This window comes from Vombatus ursinus, unplaced genomic scaffold (assembly GCF_900497805.2).
Source record: "Vombatus ursinus unplaced genomic scaffold, bare-nosed wombat genome assembly UNPS02014909.1, whole genome shotgun sequence".
Classification (NCBI taxonomy): Eukaryota; Metazoa; Chordata; class Mammalia; order Diprotodontia; family Vombatidae; genus Vombatus; species Vombatus ursinus.
In genome coordinates, this window is record NW_020954687.1 from 7,257,846 (window position 1) to 7,272,600 (window position 14,755).

The window sequence follows — 14,755 nt, forward strand, 5'->3', positions numbered from 1 at the left end:
AGACACTGATAAGTCACTTTGTCTCCTGGAAAATAGTACCTTCTTGAAATACCAATCATGTCAGCGTTATTAAACTGGGGTGGACGTGTACATCTCACATCTGAAAAAAAAGTATTTGTGTAATTAATTATAAGTATTGAAAAGAAAGATATGATCAAATAACTACAATAACATGGTTGTAACAACAATACCAAAAAAAATTACATTTTTATACTTTGATGCACTTACTTCAATACCTAAAAAAATGTGATTTTGTCACTGGTTTTCCCTGGAACAACCTAGCTAGGCATAGAAAATAAAAGGGGATTCAAGGTGAAATGAAAGCAATAACTCAGAAAAGAGTCACACTTAAGGGGAACGTCATGAGGACCCTAACAGCAGAAAAAAAAGATTTGCAACAAACAGGAAAATTCTAATTCAAAAGATGCCTTTACGAATTCATATCGAATTTTGCAATTTATGTGCTGTATTGTTTTGATCATGCTAGGGTTGCTGTATCAGAAATAATTTCAGAGCTGTATCTAAGTATTAAAAAATTAAATTGTTCTTGAAAAGAAAAGAAAAGTAACGGAGTACTATTGTGCTATAAGAAATGATGAACAGGCAAACTTCAGAAAAACCTGGAAAGACTTGTATAGTCTGATGCTTTTGAGCAGAACCAGCAGAACGTTGCACACAATAACAGCCACGTTGTGCGATGACTAATATTGATAGACTTACCCCTTCTCAGCAATACAAGGATCTAAGATGTCTCCAAAGGCCTCATGATGGAAAATGCTATCCACAAAGAAGAAAGAACTATGGAGTTTGCATGCAGATCAAAGCATACTATTTGCTGTTTTTTTTCTTCTATTGTGTTTTGTTTCCTCTTTCTGGTGGTTCCTCCTATTGGTTCTAATTCTTACTTACAACATCACTAATGTGAAAATATGTTTAATAGGAATGTATATGTATAGCCTATATCAGATAGCATCCTGTTTTGGGGAGGGAGGTAAGGAGGGATAGGGAGAAAAATTTAAAACTCAAAAGCTTATGGAAGTGATTGTTGATAAATCAAAATAAATTAATTTAAAAAATAAATAAAATTGTTCTTGAAAGGAAAGGCTCTCTACCTTGTGGTGGATTAGGCCAGGTTCCTCAAATACATTTTACAGCTGCTGGCCCATTGATGTTGAAACCTTCGTGACATTTTTATGTCACTCCTTCTCCAAACTCATAAATGTTTAACTCACTAAGAACAGCACCATTTTGTATTAGAGGTGGTTTTCCACATGGAATGTGACTTATTCCTATGCGAAATATGTTCTCTATATTTGCACCTCATTGTAAGTCTATTTATTAAGTTTGTGCCTACTCTCACCACTGACTTTATATGCATTTGTGGAAGGCTGTGCCCTAGAAGTTTATGGAGGGCTTTGTTCTTTGTTCCAATCTAACTCTACCATCTCAGTAAATAATCTTTCCTTTAAATTTTTTTTAAATTAACAAGCATTTTTCCTCCTTCCATCCTTCCCCCACTACTGAAAATTAAAAATAAAAAAGAAAAACAAATTCTTGTAACAAATATGCATAGTCAAGCAAAACAAATCCCCACATTAGCCATTTCCAAGTTGAGGCTACTGGCCAATACTCAATAGAGAGGACACCAGATGGCATTAAAATTCCCAGCTTTTTAGAAATATTCCTACAACCCTTAGGGTAGAGATAGTGTTTGGTCAGCTTCTGAGGGTCTGGCTTTCCAGTTAGAATGGGAGTTGGGAGAATGAGTCTAGAGTAAGTGCTACAATAGTCTACAATAGTCAGCTCTTGACTCATTGGAATCAATGTAGTGAAGTATATGAAGCACTATACAAATAGAGTATCAGGAATCAGAGACTTGACTGTGAATCCCAGATTCACTATTATCTGTATAATACTGGAAATTCACTGATTTCTCTGAATCTCAGTTTTCTTATTTTAAAGTGGACTTAAAATTCTAAATCATAGATCCTCTGAGTATTTAAACTACTGTGGAAAAAGTGAGAATTAATAGCATCAGTATGAAACAAGCTATATTTTGTTTTATTCTTCCTTGTGGCAAAGTATGTGGTTAGGCTTAAAGAGATTATCTGTTGCTTGGGGGTGTGTCCACATACTCCTTTGGTTCTTTTGGGATTATTAACTTTGTGCAGAGTGAACTTAATGCAAGGAAACAATTAGAAATCAAAGAAATTATTGCTCTATTTTCTGTCCCCAGTATACTGTGAAGTGTAAGTGGACTTTAAAAAAGAAAAAAAAAAACAACAGATAGGTTATTAAGAGGACAATCCACTTGATGAGTATTAAGTTGACATATTACAATTATTCCGTATTTTGAATTGAATTTTCAAGTTTCTAGTTAACATCTGGAAAATTCAATTCAAAAATGCCTTTGCAAATTCATACCTAATTTTGCAATTTGTGTGTTATATTGTTTTGATCATGCTAGGGTTACTGTATCAGAAAAATTTCAGAGCTATATCTAAGTATTAAAAAATACAATTGCCCTTGAAAAGAAAAGAAAGGATCTCTACCTTTACATTGGGGTGGATTAGGCCAGATCCCTCCAATACATGTTATAACTGCTGACCCATTGATGTTGAAACCTTCATGACATTTGTATGTCACTCCTTCTCCAAACTCATAAGTGTTTAACTCATTAAGAACTGCACCATTTGGTATTTGAGGTGGTTTTCTACATGGAATTCCTGAAAATGAATGAGAGAAATATGTCCTTTATTTTAGTTTTGAATATAGTGTATATCTTATTCAAGTCAACTAGCTTCACTGTAAATATTAAATTTTGATCAGAAGCTATAAAACGATCAAAACCTGTTTATTTTTCTGATGAAATTGGAGGAACAACAACTATTATGGGAAATGTGATCTTGACATTTATGGAGATGGAATCTAATATGTAGACCTTATAGAAGGCAGCTTTAGAGGCAGCCAGGTGGCACAGTGTATAGAGAGCTGGACTTTGAGTCTGAATCCAAATCCAGCTTCCGATACTTTGTAGCTATATGACTATGTGCAAGTCACAATTTTTATCTGCCTCAGTTTCTTCATCAGTAAAATAGGGATGATAACAATAGCACCTGCTACCAAGGATTGTTGTAAGGAAAAATGACAGAATGCTTGTAAAATGCTTTGTACACTTAAAGTGCTATATAAATATTAGCTATCATTATTAGAAGATTCAACAGCAAAATAACAAATAGGAAGAGTTATGAAGAAACATTTTCAAAGTGTATTTTCAGGTATTTCTATCTGATTAATAATAATAATTGACATTTCTATAGTTATTTGGAATTTGCTGAATACTTTGCATTTTTAATCTCATTTGATCCAGGTACTAACTCTGTGAGGTAGATACTACAGGGACTATTGTCTCCATTTTACATATGAGTCAATCTGAAGCTCAGATTGGTAAATTGGCTTGCTCAGGATGACACAGCTAATATGTATTAGAGATAGATTTTGATATGTGATCCTTTAGATTCTAGTTACAGTATTTACACCACTAAGTTGTGTTACCTCTTAGAAAGATATGATGAAAGAAAAGTCACTGAGTGTTCCATACCATAAAAGAATATCATTAAATAGAATGTAGATAATCTATCCCTGACTTTTTATAAAGATTTCTTCCCACATTGAAAATTTCACTCCATCAATAAGTCAATCATTGTGCTAATTTCTGGGGATACAAGGAAATGTAAAAGAGAATACCTTTTCTCACAAGCTCACAGTCCGAAAGGGAGAAAACATGCAAACAGCTATGTACAAAAAAGCTAAATACAGGATCAATTTGAAATAATTAATAGAAGGAAGGCACTAGAATTATGGGAGATTATGAAAGGCTTCCTGTAGAAGGTAAGAGAAACTCAAGGAAAGTTGGGGAGGCAGGAGGCAGAGATGAAAAAGGAGAACATTCCAGATATGGGAGAAAGACAGTGAAAATGTACAAACTAAAATTCATAGATGTTAACAATTAATGGAAAAAAATACACACAGAAAAGTCATCATGGTATATTGAACAGAGCCTTGGACTCCAATCTATAGGTAACAAGATAGCACTGCATAGTACAAAGAGCAGACAAATGAGAAGGAGGAGATGAGTTCCAGACCTCATTCTGCTATTAAATTGGTGGTCAGTCACTATACCGCTTTGGGCCTTAGTTAACTCATCTGTGAAATGAGGGAACTGGGAGGGATGAAAATTGTAGAAGTTGCGTTTCACATTTATGTAGTTTTTTTAAAGTTTACAATGTGATTCCCTTACAGAAGTCTTTAGGTTGATAATGCATATGTTGCATATGGCTGGATAATCCATTTTTTATTACCCTTAACTATTTTTCTTTCTACAATTGACATCATTATGCCATATAGGATAAAGCTAAGGTGAGGGAGAGGGAGAATTGTCCTTCTTCTGGGTCAAAAAGACCGTATTCTGATGCCTAATAGAATAATAGTCAACATACCTTGCATTTGTACCAGGCAATACTTTTCCAACTGCTTGCCCATATGTATTCTCTAGTTAAATATCAGCTTTTTGAGAGCAGGGATTGTCTTTTTTGGTGTTTGTGTCTCTTCAGCACAATGCCCTGGCGTACTGTAAGCACTAAATACATTCATGTTGACTGATTCTATTTTGAGTGTTTAGAGTTACAAACTTGTTAAAAATACTCGCCAAAAAGTATCATTACCAATGCATTGTGGAGGTGAGCTCCATTTTCCCATATTGCATATTATCTCCTCTCTTCCTATCATCTTGAAACCTTCTTGACACGTGTAGTTTAATATAGTATTATGCTTATAGGTACTGGATTCCAAATTGTCATCATCGGCTTCTGAACTTGTCACTTGTTTAACAGCTCCATATTGTATAGCAGGTGGTTTAGAACATGGTTGTTTTTCTATATGGAGAAGAGAACATGGTTATAACATGTAGTATCAAGTACCAAAAAATCCTTTTGAATTTAAAAATAACTGCATTTTTAAAAAAATGTGTGAATATTTCATAAATGCAGGGGTACAGTGAAAAGATCCCTGATCTTTAAGTCAGAGAATGTGAGTTCAAATCCCAGCTCTGTCAAACACTACCTGTGTGACCTTAGGAAATTGTTTACATTCTTGGAGTCATAGGTTCATAATCTACAAAAGGATGTTGTTGGACTTTACATGACCTCTAGAATTCTTTCCGTCTATATCTGTGATCCCATAACCCCCTTCTTACTGTGCTCTGTGATTCTGCTTTCTATCCACTGTTCACCTACGTGACTGATTCATTCTTTTTTTTGTGGGGTGAGAAGGCACCAGGTATGCTCCAAGGGACTTTTTAGAGAGTAGGAAATAATACACCAGAGCTATCTTCTGTTCCACCTTCCTCAACAGATTTCTAGGGAGCAAATTTGCCCACAGACACAGTAATTTTGCTCCAGGGACCTTAGAGGAGACTACTCTTTTTTATTGTCACATGAGCCATCCTAACTTCTAGGGACCGCATATAGGGGAGTCAACATCACTTGGAAGGAAAATTTTTTTGCAAGATATGGAATACTAACCAATACAATGTGGTATTGAATGCCACTGTCCATTTTTACATATTATCTCTTCTTGTCCTCGAAGAAGGTAATTTTCTTTACAAAAAACAACTATTTTTTCACCATGCTCGTAGTTCACTATTGTACTCATTTCCTGAGCATTAGGTATTTGAGGTGGAGGTGCACATGATTCCTTTTCTGGAAGAAATTAATATTATGTGCTATAATTACTGTTATTAATAATTTCATTTAACTTGTACGTCAGGAGCCACAGTTTCTCCCATGCACAGAACTGCCAAGTTCATATTGAATAAGGACAAACTATAAACAGTATACAAAATCATTGGTCTAATGATTGCAAGAAATACCTATTACTCTCTATACCTCCTTATCACTCTTCCATTATCTCTGTGATTCTTTAATTTTCACATAGTTTTGCCAGCAGTCTACACTAAATGCTATTCCTATGGTTCATCATGGTGGGAAGATGACTCTAGCAAGTTCTTCTCCTGGGGAAAGATTTCAAGTTAGGTTCTGGCCAATAACTATGTGATTCTCAAAGACATGGCTAAGTAAATGTGGAGAGACTGGGTTTTTGGTAATAAATTCTCAGGCCATGCTGAGCCATGAAGCCAAGACAGAGAAAAAGGTCATTTCATTGATTATAGACAGGTTTGGGAGCTGTGTCAGTGAAAGATTCAAGGTTTACACTTTGCAATAGGACTGGCACTTAACCCTTTCCTGGCTTATGAAAAAGAAGAAAGCTTTGTGTCTACTAGGAAACAACCAAAAGATAATTGAATCAGACTAGAACATATAGTTAGATATTTGGGGAATCACACAAGCTAAAAATTAAGTATTGATCAATATAAAAGTAACTTTTTGAATTAGTGTGTGTATCTTGAAATTGCCATAACTTGTATGAGATTCCTACTCAGTTTTATAATAGATTATTTGTTTGCGCCTTAAGAATTGTCTTGGGCTCAGATTCTTATAATCTAGCCACTGCTCAGATTTTTACAAGCTAGACAATAGCTCATAGATGCTAAGATTCCTTAAGAGTCTGGCTAATATGGTGGATCTTTAATAAACCTTGTGTTTGGCTGAAAGAAGGCTTGAGTCTAAATCTTTCGGGCAGGACCCACATGTCGTGATCTCGGGCGCCCCTAAACCTCTAGACCTCATCCTATGGTTCCCTGACCAAGAAAAACTGCCTGATACCAAGCTCTTCACCAGCCAAAAATGGAAGATTTGTGTCTTCCAGATTACAGACCATTCACCTACAGTTGATAGCAAATAGCTGGTACCAGCCAATGTTCCTCCCCCACTCCCCATCGTTCCCTGGATGCAGCCCGTGCTTGGTTCCAGTCGATCTCCTCTTTAGGACCCCTTCAAGGCAGGAACAACTCTATGCCCTTTGCCAGCAGGAAGCAGTTCCAGAAGCCAAGACCTTTGCCCCTTACCCCAAAAGAATTTGTGTCCCATTTGTTTGAGGGAGGAATGATGAGGATGGGAGCTATACCCCAAAAAGGAAAAACCTTGGACTTTCCCACAAGGCCTAATCTCTGGCATTCCCCTGAGGCTATAATTCCATCAATTGGCCTTTCATTGTGGTTATACTCAATCTCTGTTACCCTTAACCTAGCCTGGCCCTCCACTGTTTTACCTCCCTATGGCCCCCAGTCATTTCCCACCCTTAATCCTATCTAGGCTTTATTCTCCCTTGGCCACCCCTGGAGCTCTATTACCTCATAGACTACTTGGCTGCTCCAAGATGTCTCCCATAGTCTTTCTGTATATAAGGTCCATCTTGCCTCTATTATAGGATGACCATTTGAGGTTATTGAAGGGTTAGTGAAAGATTTTAAGGATGAGTGAGACTCCTTTCTACCTCTCAGAAACCAAGTATTACTTCAAGATTTAACTCATGTGCAAGTCAATCTTCTCTGGATCCCTGATGCCCAAGTGATTATTGTTTTCTCCCTCCTAAAATTGCCTTGTATTTACTTTCCTATGTACATGTTAAAATTTTTTTCTAGTAGAAAGTAAATTCCTTGATGGAGTTATTGTTTAATTTTTGTCTTTGTATACTTGACAACTAACAGTGCTTTGTATGTAGCATGTAACATTGCTTGCTGAAATGAAATCTTAAGTAAAGGATTATTGAGATTTATCTGAGACTCAATTATCTATGCTTTGAGCCACTGGATAATTGAATAAAACTGACCTACCAATATCAGCAACTGCTATTTCTGTCTAACAACAAACTGACCAAAGTCAATCAAAAAATCAGTAAGTAAAGAGCAAGTTATCATTAGGACTTTGCTGAAGCCCATACAGAACAGCTCATCAGAAACAATGAAAAACAAAATCATATTAGCATTTACCATGTTTATATTTAAGACAAAAATAGTTGATATGAGATCTTTTAAAATTTGTTGGGCATGCATGAAGCCAGGTAAGACAAAACTTTCTGAAGCTTTGGTTTTCATATTTGTAAAAGATGGGATAACAATACTTGCACTACCTACCTCACAGGACACTTTTGGAAAAATGTTTGCGAATCCTAAAGTGCTATAGACATCTCTTGCATTGTTATTGTTGCTTTCTAAATTTTCTATTTTACTTTTTCACAGGTAAAAGTAGGAGTTTTATGATGAAGAAAATTTGCTTTAGAGAATTAAAAAAAATTCTTACTTGGACATTGTGGTTTGGGAGACCATTTTCCACGCGTACATTCTGTACTTTTGAATTCTGAATTCCAGTTACAGCTATAATTAACAACAATATTACCCAATTTATTGTGGTATAGGTTGACTTGCAAATCTTCAAAAAATTTTGGTGCACATTTTCCAAGTTGATATGTTTCTAAAAAGAAGACAAAATTTTTAAATGTAATGACAAAGGTGTGTCATTTAAATCAGAGGTGTTAAATATGCAGCCTTGCAGGCTCCAGTGGTGACTTAGCCAGATTAAAGCATAACCAGGAACTGTTTAAGAAAATGAATAAAAATATAATAAAACATAGATAATGTTACATTTTAAATATAAGTCAATATATGTCATGCAGGAATCTTTGTTTGGATCAACACCCTCCCCATCACCACACACCTTATTTCTATTTGTTTCATTCCACTGATTTAAATCATCTTCAGTGTTCATTCATTCATTCAACACACAGGTATCAAGTATCTAATTCCAACTGCAAGGATCAAGGGAAGCTTCATTGACAAGCCTGAATTAAGTTGAGTTTTGAAGAATGAATAAGGTATAAATAAGCAAATATTGCGTTAGGGATGGATGATGTCCCATCCATGTTGGGTAGAGGGAAAAGTGTAAACAAAGTTGGTAGCTAACAAACAATTAAGTCAATATCTTTACTTGGGAAGCCTTTCATTAAGTGGAACTATACACTGAGTGAATATTCCTGACTGTTTTGGATGACATGAACTTTTATTTTAATGTAGTACAACCCAAACCTGATGATTAGAATATCTGTCAATCTATTGGGATTTTTTTTATCTTTGGGAAAGAGATATATTGAGACAATGATCTGATTCCCCTGATAACTTCTGAGTGCCTCTGCATAAAACAAATTGACAGACTATCTGTGGAGGTCATTCAGAAAACAACAGACCCATGAATATGTTCCCCTAATATCCAGAGTATTGGTCTCTCATTGACCTCAAAATATCTGATATCAATAGTAACCTAAAAAGTGATAGTCATAATTCTGTAAACTGAGCAGTTGGAAAAGTTTAATTTATGAAAATGTTATATTAATTTCCCCCTCAAATGTAACAGCAACAAGAAAACCTTTTAGACAGTGAGTCCTGGGTATGAATTCCTTTGATAGTTCTCTCTATAATTACCCTCAAATGATTGGAGTTTAAAACCACACACATTGCTTATAGGGAAAATGGTGGCATATTAGGACCTAGAGCAGATCAGATACCCTCAAAACACAACAGCAAACTCCAAAAATGTACCAGAAGAAACAAGTATAAAGAAAACCAAAAATAAACAGCTAAGAGCTTTTCTATCCAGTCCAGAACTTCACCATAAGACTTGACAGAATTTTGCAGAAGTTTTGAGTAGATATATATGATATATGCTTATACATATATAGACTTATATGCATACATATATAGACATATATGCATACATATATAGACATATATGCATACATATATAGACATATACTTTCCCTACTTAACTTTTACCTGTTACCTTGCCCTCCTATTAGCTTACCCCCTCTTCCAAGGATCCCTGCCCAATCTTTCCATTCCCATTTATCTAAACACCCTTCTATACCCCTATTTAACCTATTCCTTCACTCTCCCCTCAAACAATCCCTCCTTTATTCTCTCCTTCCTCCCTATTCCCTTATCCTTTATATTCTTCTGAATTTAGGAGATTTTTATACTTTTTTAAGATATATATGTATTGTTCCCTCTTAAACCCATCCCCGATGAAAGTAGGTTACCAGAACTGCCAGCCCTCCTCCTCCATCTAATTCCTCCATGATAATTCTTCCTCTTGTACCTCATTTGTATAAAATAATTATTCTTTTTAGCTGATTTTAAACAGTTTTACTTTTTAAAGTCATATCATAATCAGGTCTACAACAATCTTTCTTATAAACTACCCAATTACTAATGACAATCTTAGACATAGATTTTACATTTTACATATATAAAAGATAAATGGTCTGGCCTTTGTAATCAGTCTTTGGTATGTACCTTATGTTTCTCTTGGCTCTTATATGTCAAATCTATCAAGTTCAAGTTTTATCTTTAAAGTCCTGAAAGTCTAACAGTTGATCAAATGTCCTTTTTTTTCCTATTTGGAATTATGCTTAACTTTGCTGGGTATGATATTTTCAGCCAGAACCCCAGTTCTCTTGCTCTTTGATATGTAGTGTTCCAAGACCTGTAGTCCTTCAGTGTCTCCACTACTAGGTCTTGTGTGATTCTAATTGTGGCACTCTCATATTTAAATTGTTTTTTTCTTATTGCTCTTAATATTTTATCCTTGAGCTTGTGGTTTTGGAATTTGACTATATTTCTATGAGTTTTCTTCATAGGATCTCTTTCAAGTGGTGACTGATGGATTTTTTTTTTCTATTTCTACTCCCACCCTCCCATTCTAATCCATGAAAATGTTATATTAATTTCCCCCTCAAATGTAATAGCAACCCCCGTTCTAATGCTTCAGGACAATTTTCTTTAATTAGTTTTTATATTATTGTATCAAGATTCTTTTTTGGATAATAGCTTTCAGGTAGTCCAATTATTCTAATATTCTCTCTTCTTGATCTGTTCTCCAAATCAGTTGTTTTTCTTATAAGATGTACTTTCTCTTCTGTTTTTTCATTCTTTCTATTTTAATTATTTCTTGATCTCTTATAACTTTGCTGGCTTCCCCTTGCACAATTCTAATTTTCAAGATGTCATTTTCTTCCTTAAGATTCTGCATCTCCCTTTCTAATTGCTTGACTTTCTTTTCATAATCTTTTTGTTTTTCTTAGATTGTTCTTATTATTTTTTTTCTTTTAGTTTTTCCTCAATCTATCTCTTTAGAAATTTGATTTCTAAAGTCTTTTTAAAGTTCTTCTATAAATTCTTTTTGGGCAGTTGACCATTTGACATTATTCTTTGGGAGTAGAAGAGGGTTTCTTTGCGTCAATATTTTCCTCTGAAGATGAACCCTGGTCTTCTTTATTCCCATGATAACTTTCTATGGTTAGATTTTTTCTTCTTTGCCAGTGCATTTTTTTTTGTAGTAATAGTTTAATTTTTGTAATCACCTCTAGACCTGGGGAATGGGGAATGATGTCTTTTGCTCCAGATCTTCAGTTCTCCCCTCTAGCCTGGAACCTAAGCCTAGCTTCCAGCCTCCTGTTCGTGCCCATAGCTAGTGGCATCCCACCTCACTGCTTCTGCATTCACCGGGCATGAGCATTGTTTCTTCTCACCCCTGAAGCTCTCTGCAGCACAGATGGGTCCGATGTTCCTTGTCAGCAGAGGGTCTCTCAATCTTCCTTGGTTCAGATGCCCAACTCTCCTCTCTATCCCGGGGATAAAAGTTCCTGTGGTTAGGGCCTAGGTAGCCTCTCAACCCAGCTAACCCCAGGGCTTGCCACTTGTTGTTTAAGCAGCTTTAAGTTTTGAGGGGACCCTGGCCTGGAAGTTTTTACTCTTCACAGGGACAAACCTCTTCCTGGGATTTTTCTTCAGATCTTCTTGGATTGTCCCAGAGGGGTCCCTGTTGTGCCCCTATTCTTATTTATTTTTACCAGCACTTTGTTCACCCTGAGGTGTTGTTTTATCTCTTTTGTAGGGAAAAAATCTTGAGAGTTTGGAATTTTCTGACCTACTTTGCCATCTTTCCAGACTCCTCTCAGCTTTGAATAGATATAACCCAAGTTAGTTGGAACAAAAAAGGTGCAAGGAAAGGATACCCAGGGCAGGAGTCAGGGTCAGAGATTTTGGGCAGCCCAGAACCTGGGCAGCCAATAGGCCAAACCATAGCACAAATCTCAGCAGGAGAAAGGACCAAGGTAGCACTTGGGAAGCAAAGTACCTGGGATTTCTAAGGAAACTTGCTATGCTCAGAAACATATGTTTGGAACCTGTCAGGATCAAAGAAAACTACTGAGCCAACTCTCAATTTGGGATCAAGTAACTAGAAGCAGACAGATAAGGGGTCAAAGTCACAACCAAACTATAGCCACCAGGACTCTGAGTTCAAAGCCCAAAAATTCCTGCTAAAGGTGGGGACTAGTCTTAGACTCCACATTCAAGGCCAAGAAAGCCTCTTCATACCATCAAAGACAACAGGAAGGAGCAAAGTCTCACCTAAACACAAAGTCCTAATTCAGAAACAGAGGCTGAAGATATGAATGACCTAAACACAATGAAAAAACATTAAGAGTAGAATAAAATAAGGAAATACTAAGAACTGGGAGAAGACCAAGAGCTAAAGCCAAAAGAATATAGTAATCTCTCTATACATATTTGTTACAAGAAAGTTTTTTCTTTTCTACTTTTTGAAAAATGGGATGGGGATGGAGGGTGAGAAAATAAATATATTTCTGTTAATATAAAAAATGGAGAGGTAGGGGCTACTACAGATATGAAATATTGCATGAACTTTCAGATAAGGTCGATGAATTATTAATTTTACTTAACTGTTTTACTTTGTTTCAAGAGACCTTTTAAAAAGAGTAATCTGTAAATGTAAAAACAAAACATTGATAAAACTGAAAAAAAGGCTTGAAAAACAAGTCAAGGAGAACAAATCTAAAAATATTTAGATTGCTTAAAAATCATGACCAAAAAATTAAAAAAAAACAACCTGATGTTATATTTTAAAAAATCATAAATAAAAAGTGATCAGATCTATTGGAACAAGAAGGCAAAATAAAAATCAGAAAGATCCATTGATAATTTCCTAAAAGGAATACCAAAATGAAAACTCCTGGGAACATCATAACCAAATACATAACTTCAGAAATCAAAGAAAAAAAACATTGCAAAGCAGACAAAAAGAAATAGTTCTAATATCGAGCAGCCATTGATAGGATTACACACAACTTGGCAGCTGTCATTATAATAGAGAGGCGAAATGTGAATGTTCTTTTTTTGCCCAAAGGCAAATGATAAAAGATTACAGTAAAGACTAAAACCATCTGCTAAAACTTAGTATAACATCATGGAAGAAAAATGTGTCCAAGCATTCTGGATGAAAAAGGCCAAGCAACCAGAAATAATTCAAATATCATGGAACCATAGTCAGGATCACACAAGATTTAGCAGCTTCAACCTAAAAGGAGTGGAGAGCTTGGAATATGTTATATTGGGAGGCAAAAGAGTTAGGATTATGACCAAAATCACCTACCCAACAAAAATGAGTAAATCCTTTAGGGGAAAAATATAGTTTAATTAAATAGAGGACTTTCAAGGATTCATGAGGAAAAGACCAGAGACAAATAGAAATTTTGACATTCAAACGAAATACTCAAGAAGAGCATAAAAAGGTAAACATGAAAAAGTAATCATAAGGAACTCAATAAAATTGAACTATTTACATTCCTATATGATACATGTAACTCCTAAGAACTTTATCATTAAAAGGACAGTTAGGAGTATATATAGCCAGAGGGCATGATTGAGTCACTAGACAGAGGGCATAGTGAGTCAATTGTGTTGGGATGATCTTAAAAAACATAAGGATGAGAAAGAGGAATGCACTGGGAGAAGGGGGAAGGGAGAGGTAGAATGGGGAAAATTTTATCATATAAAAGGGGAGTACAAAGAAGATCAATACAATGATCTAAGATAATTCCAAAGGTCTTATGATGAAAAAATGTTAACCACTTTCAGAGAAAAAACTGATGAACTCTACATTTGAATTGATGTTTTGTTTATTTGGTGATACATCCAATATGGAAATATGCTTTGCATAATTTCACATGTTTAAATGATATAGTTTGCCTTCTCAGTGGGTGGGGAAAGGGTGGGAGGAAGAGAGTGAATCTGGAACTCAAAATTTAAAAAAATATTAAGAATAAATAAATATTTTTTTAAAAAAATAAGGAAAGAATATAAGGTGACACCTGTAACTGACATGGCTTTTTATAGTTTGTATTCTGAAATATTCTCATATGGTTGTAAAGATGAGTTGTGAACTTCAGTTGGTTGTTTGTACTAATGTAGGCAGAGAGCAAGATAGAGGAAGGGCTCTCTCTGAAGAAAAGAAGCAGGGGAAAAACTCAGGAATTTAGGATTTGTTTACTCTTTAGGAAAGTTCCATACTTTTTCACCCCTTTATGGAAATATCAGGCAAAAAAATATATTGAAAGCTAGCTTTTACATAGCACATTAAAGGTTCACAAAGAACTTCACATATTATCTCATTTTATCCTTAAAATAATCCCAGAAGCTGCCTTTATTATCCTTATTTTATAGAGTCAATATAGAAAAGTGAAACTAGGAGAGGTTAGAAGGCTTGCTAATAAGTGTCTGGAACAAGACTTAGGCTCAAGTTTTGCTGATTTCAAGTCCAACATTCTATTCTCCAGGCCACCTAATATAATTCAGTCAAATTAGAGAAGGGTTTGAAGGTAGGAGGGAGGGATCAGAGGCTGCCAATGAAGGGGAAAATATTTTCTGTAATCACATTCCTTTACT

The 14,755-nt window shown here is 35.4% G+C and overlaps 1 protein-coding gene across 2 annotated transcripts in view; it reads right to left on the minus strand.

Annotated features, from left to right (window-relative positions):
* The window catches only part of CFH (complement factor H), a 166,877-nt gene that overhangs the window by 62,729 nt on the left and 89,393 nt on the right, over positions 1-14,755 (minus strand). For both annotated transcript variants that reach the window (XM_027843365.1, XM_027843364.1), the window contains exons 15-19: positions 8,259-8,429; positions 5,583-5,759; positions 4,725-4,934; positions 2,553-2,726; positions 1-100 (exon numbers count right to left, since the gene is read on the minus strand). In XM_027843365.1, the coding sequence (XP_027699166.1) occupies positions 1-100; positions 2,553-2,726; positions 4,725-4,934; positions 5,583-5,759; positions 8,259-8,429 (832 nt within the window). The remainder of the gene's footprint in view (positions 101-2,552; positions 2,727-4,724; positions 4,935-5,582; positions 5,760-8,258; positions 8,430-14,755) is intronic.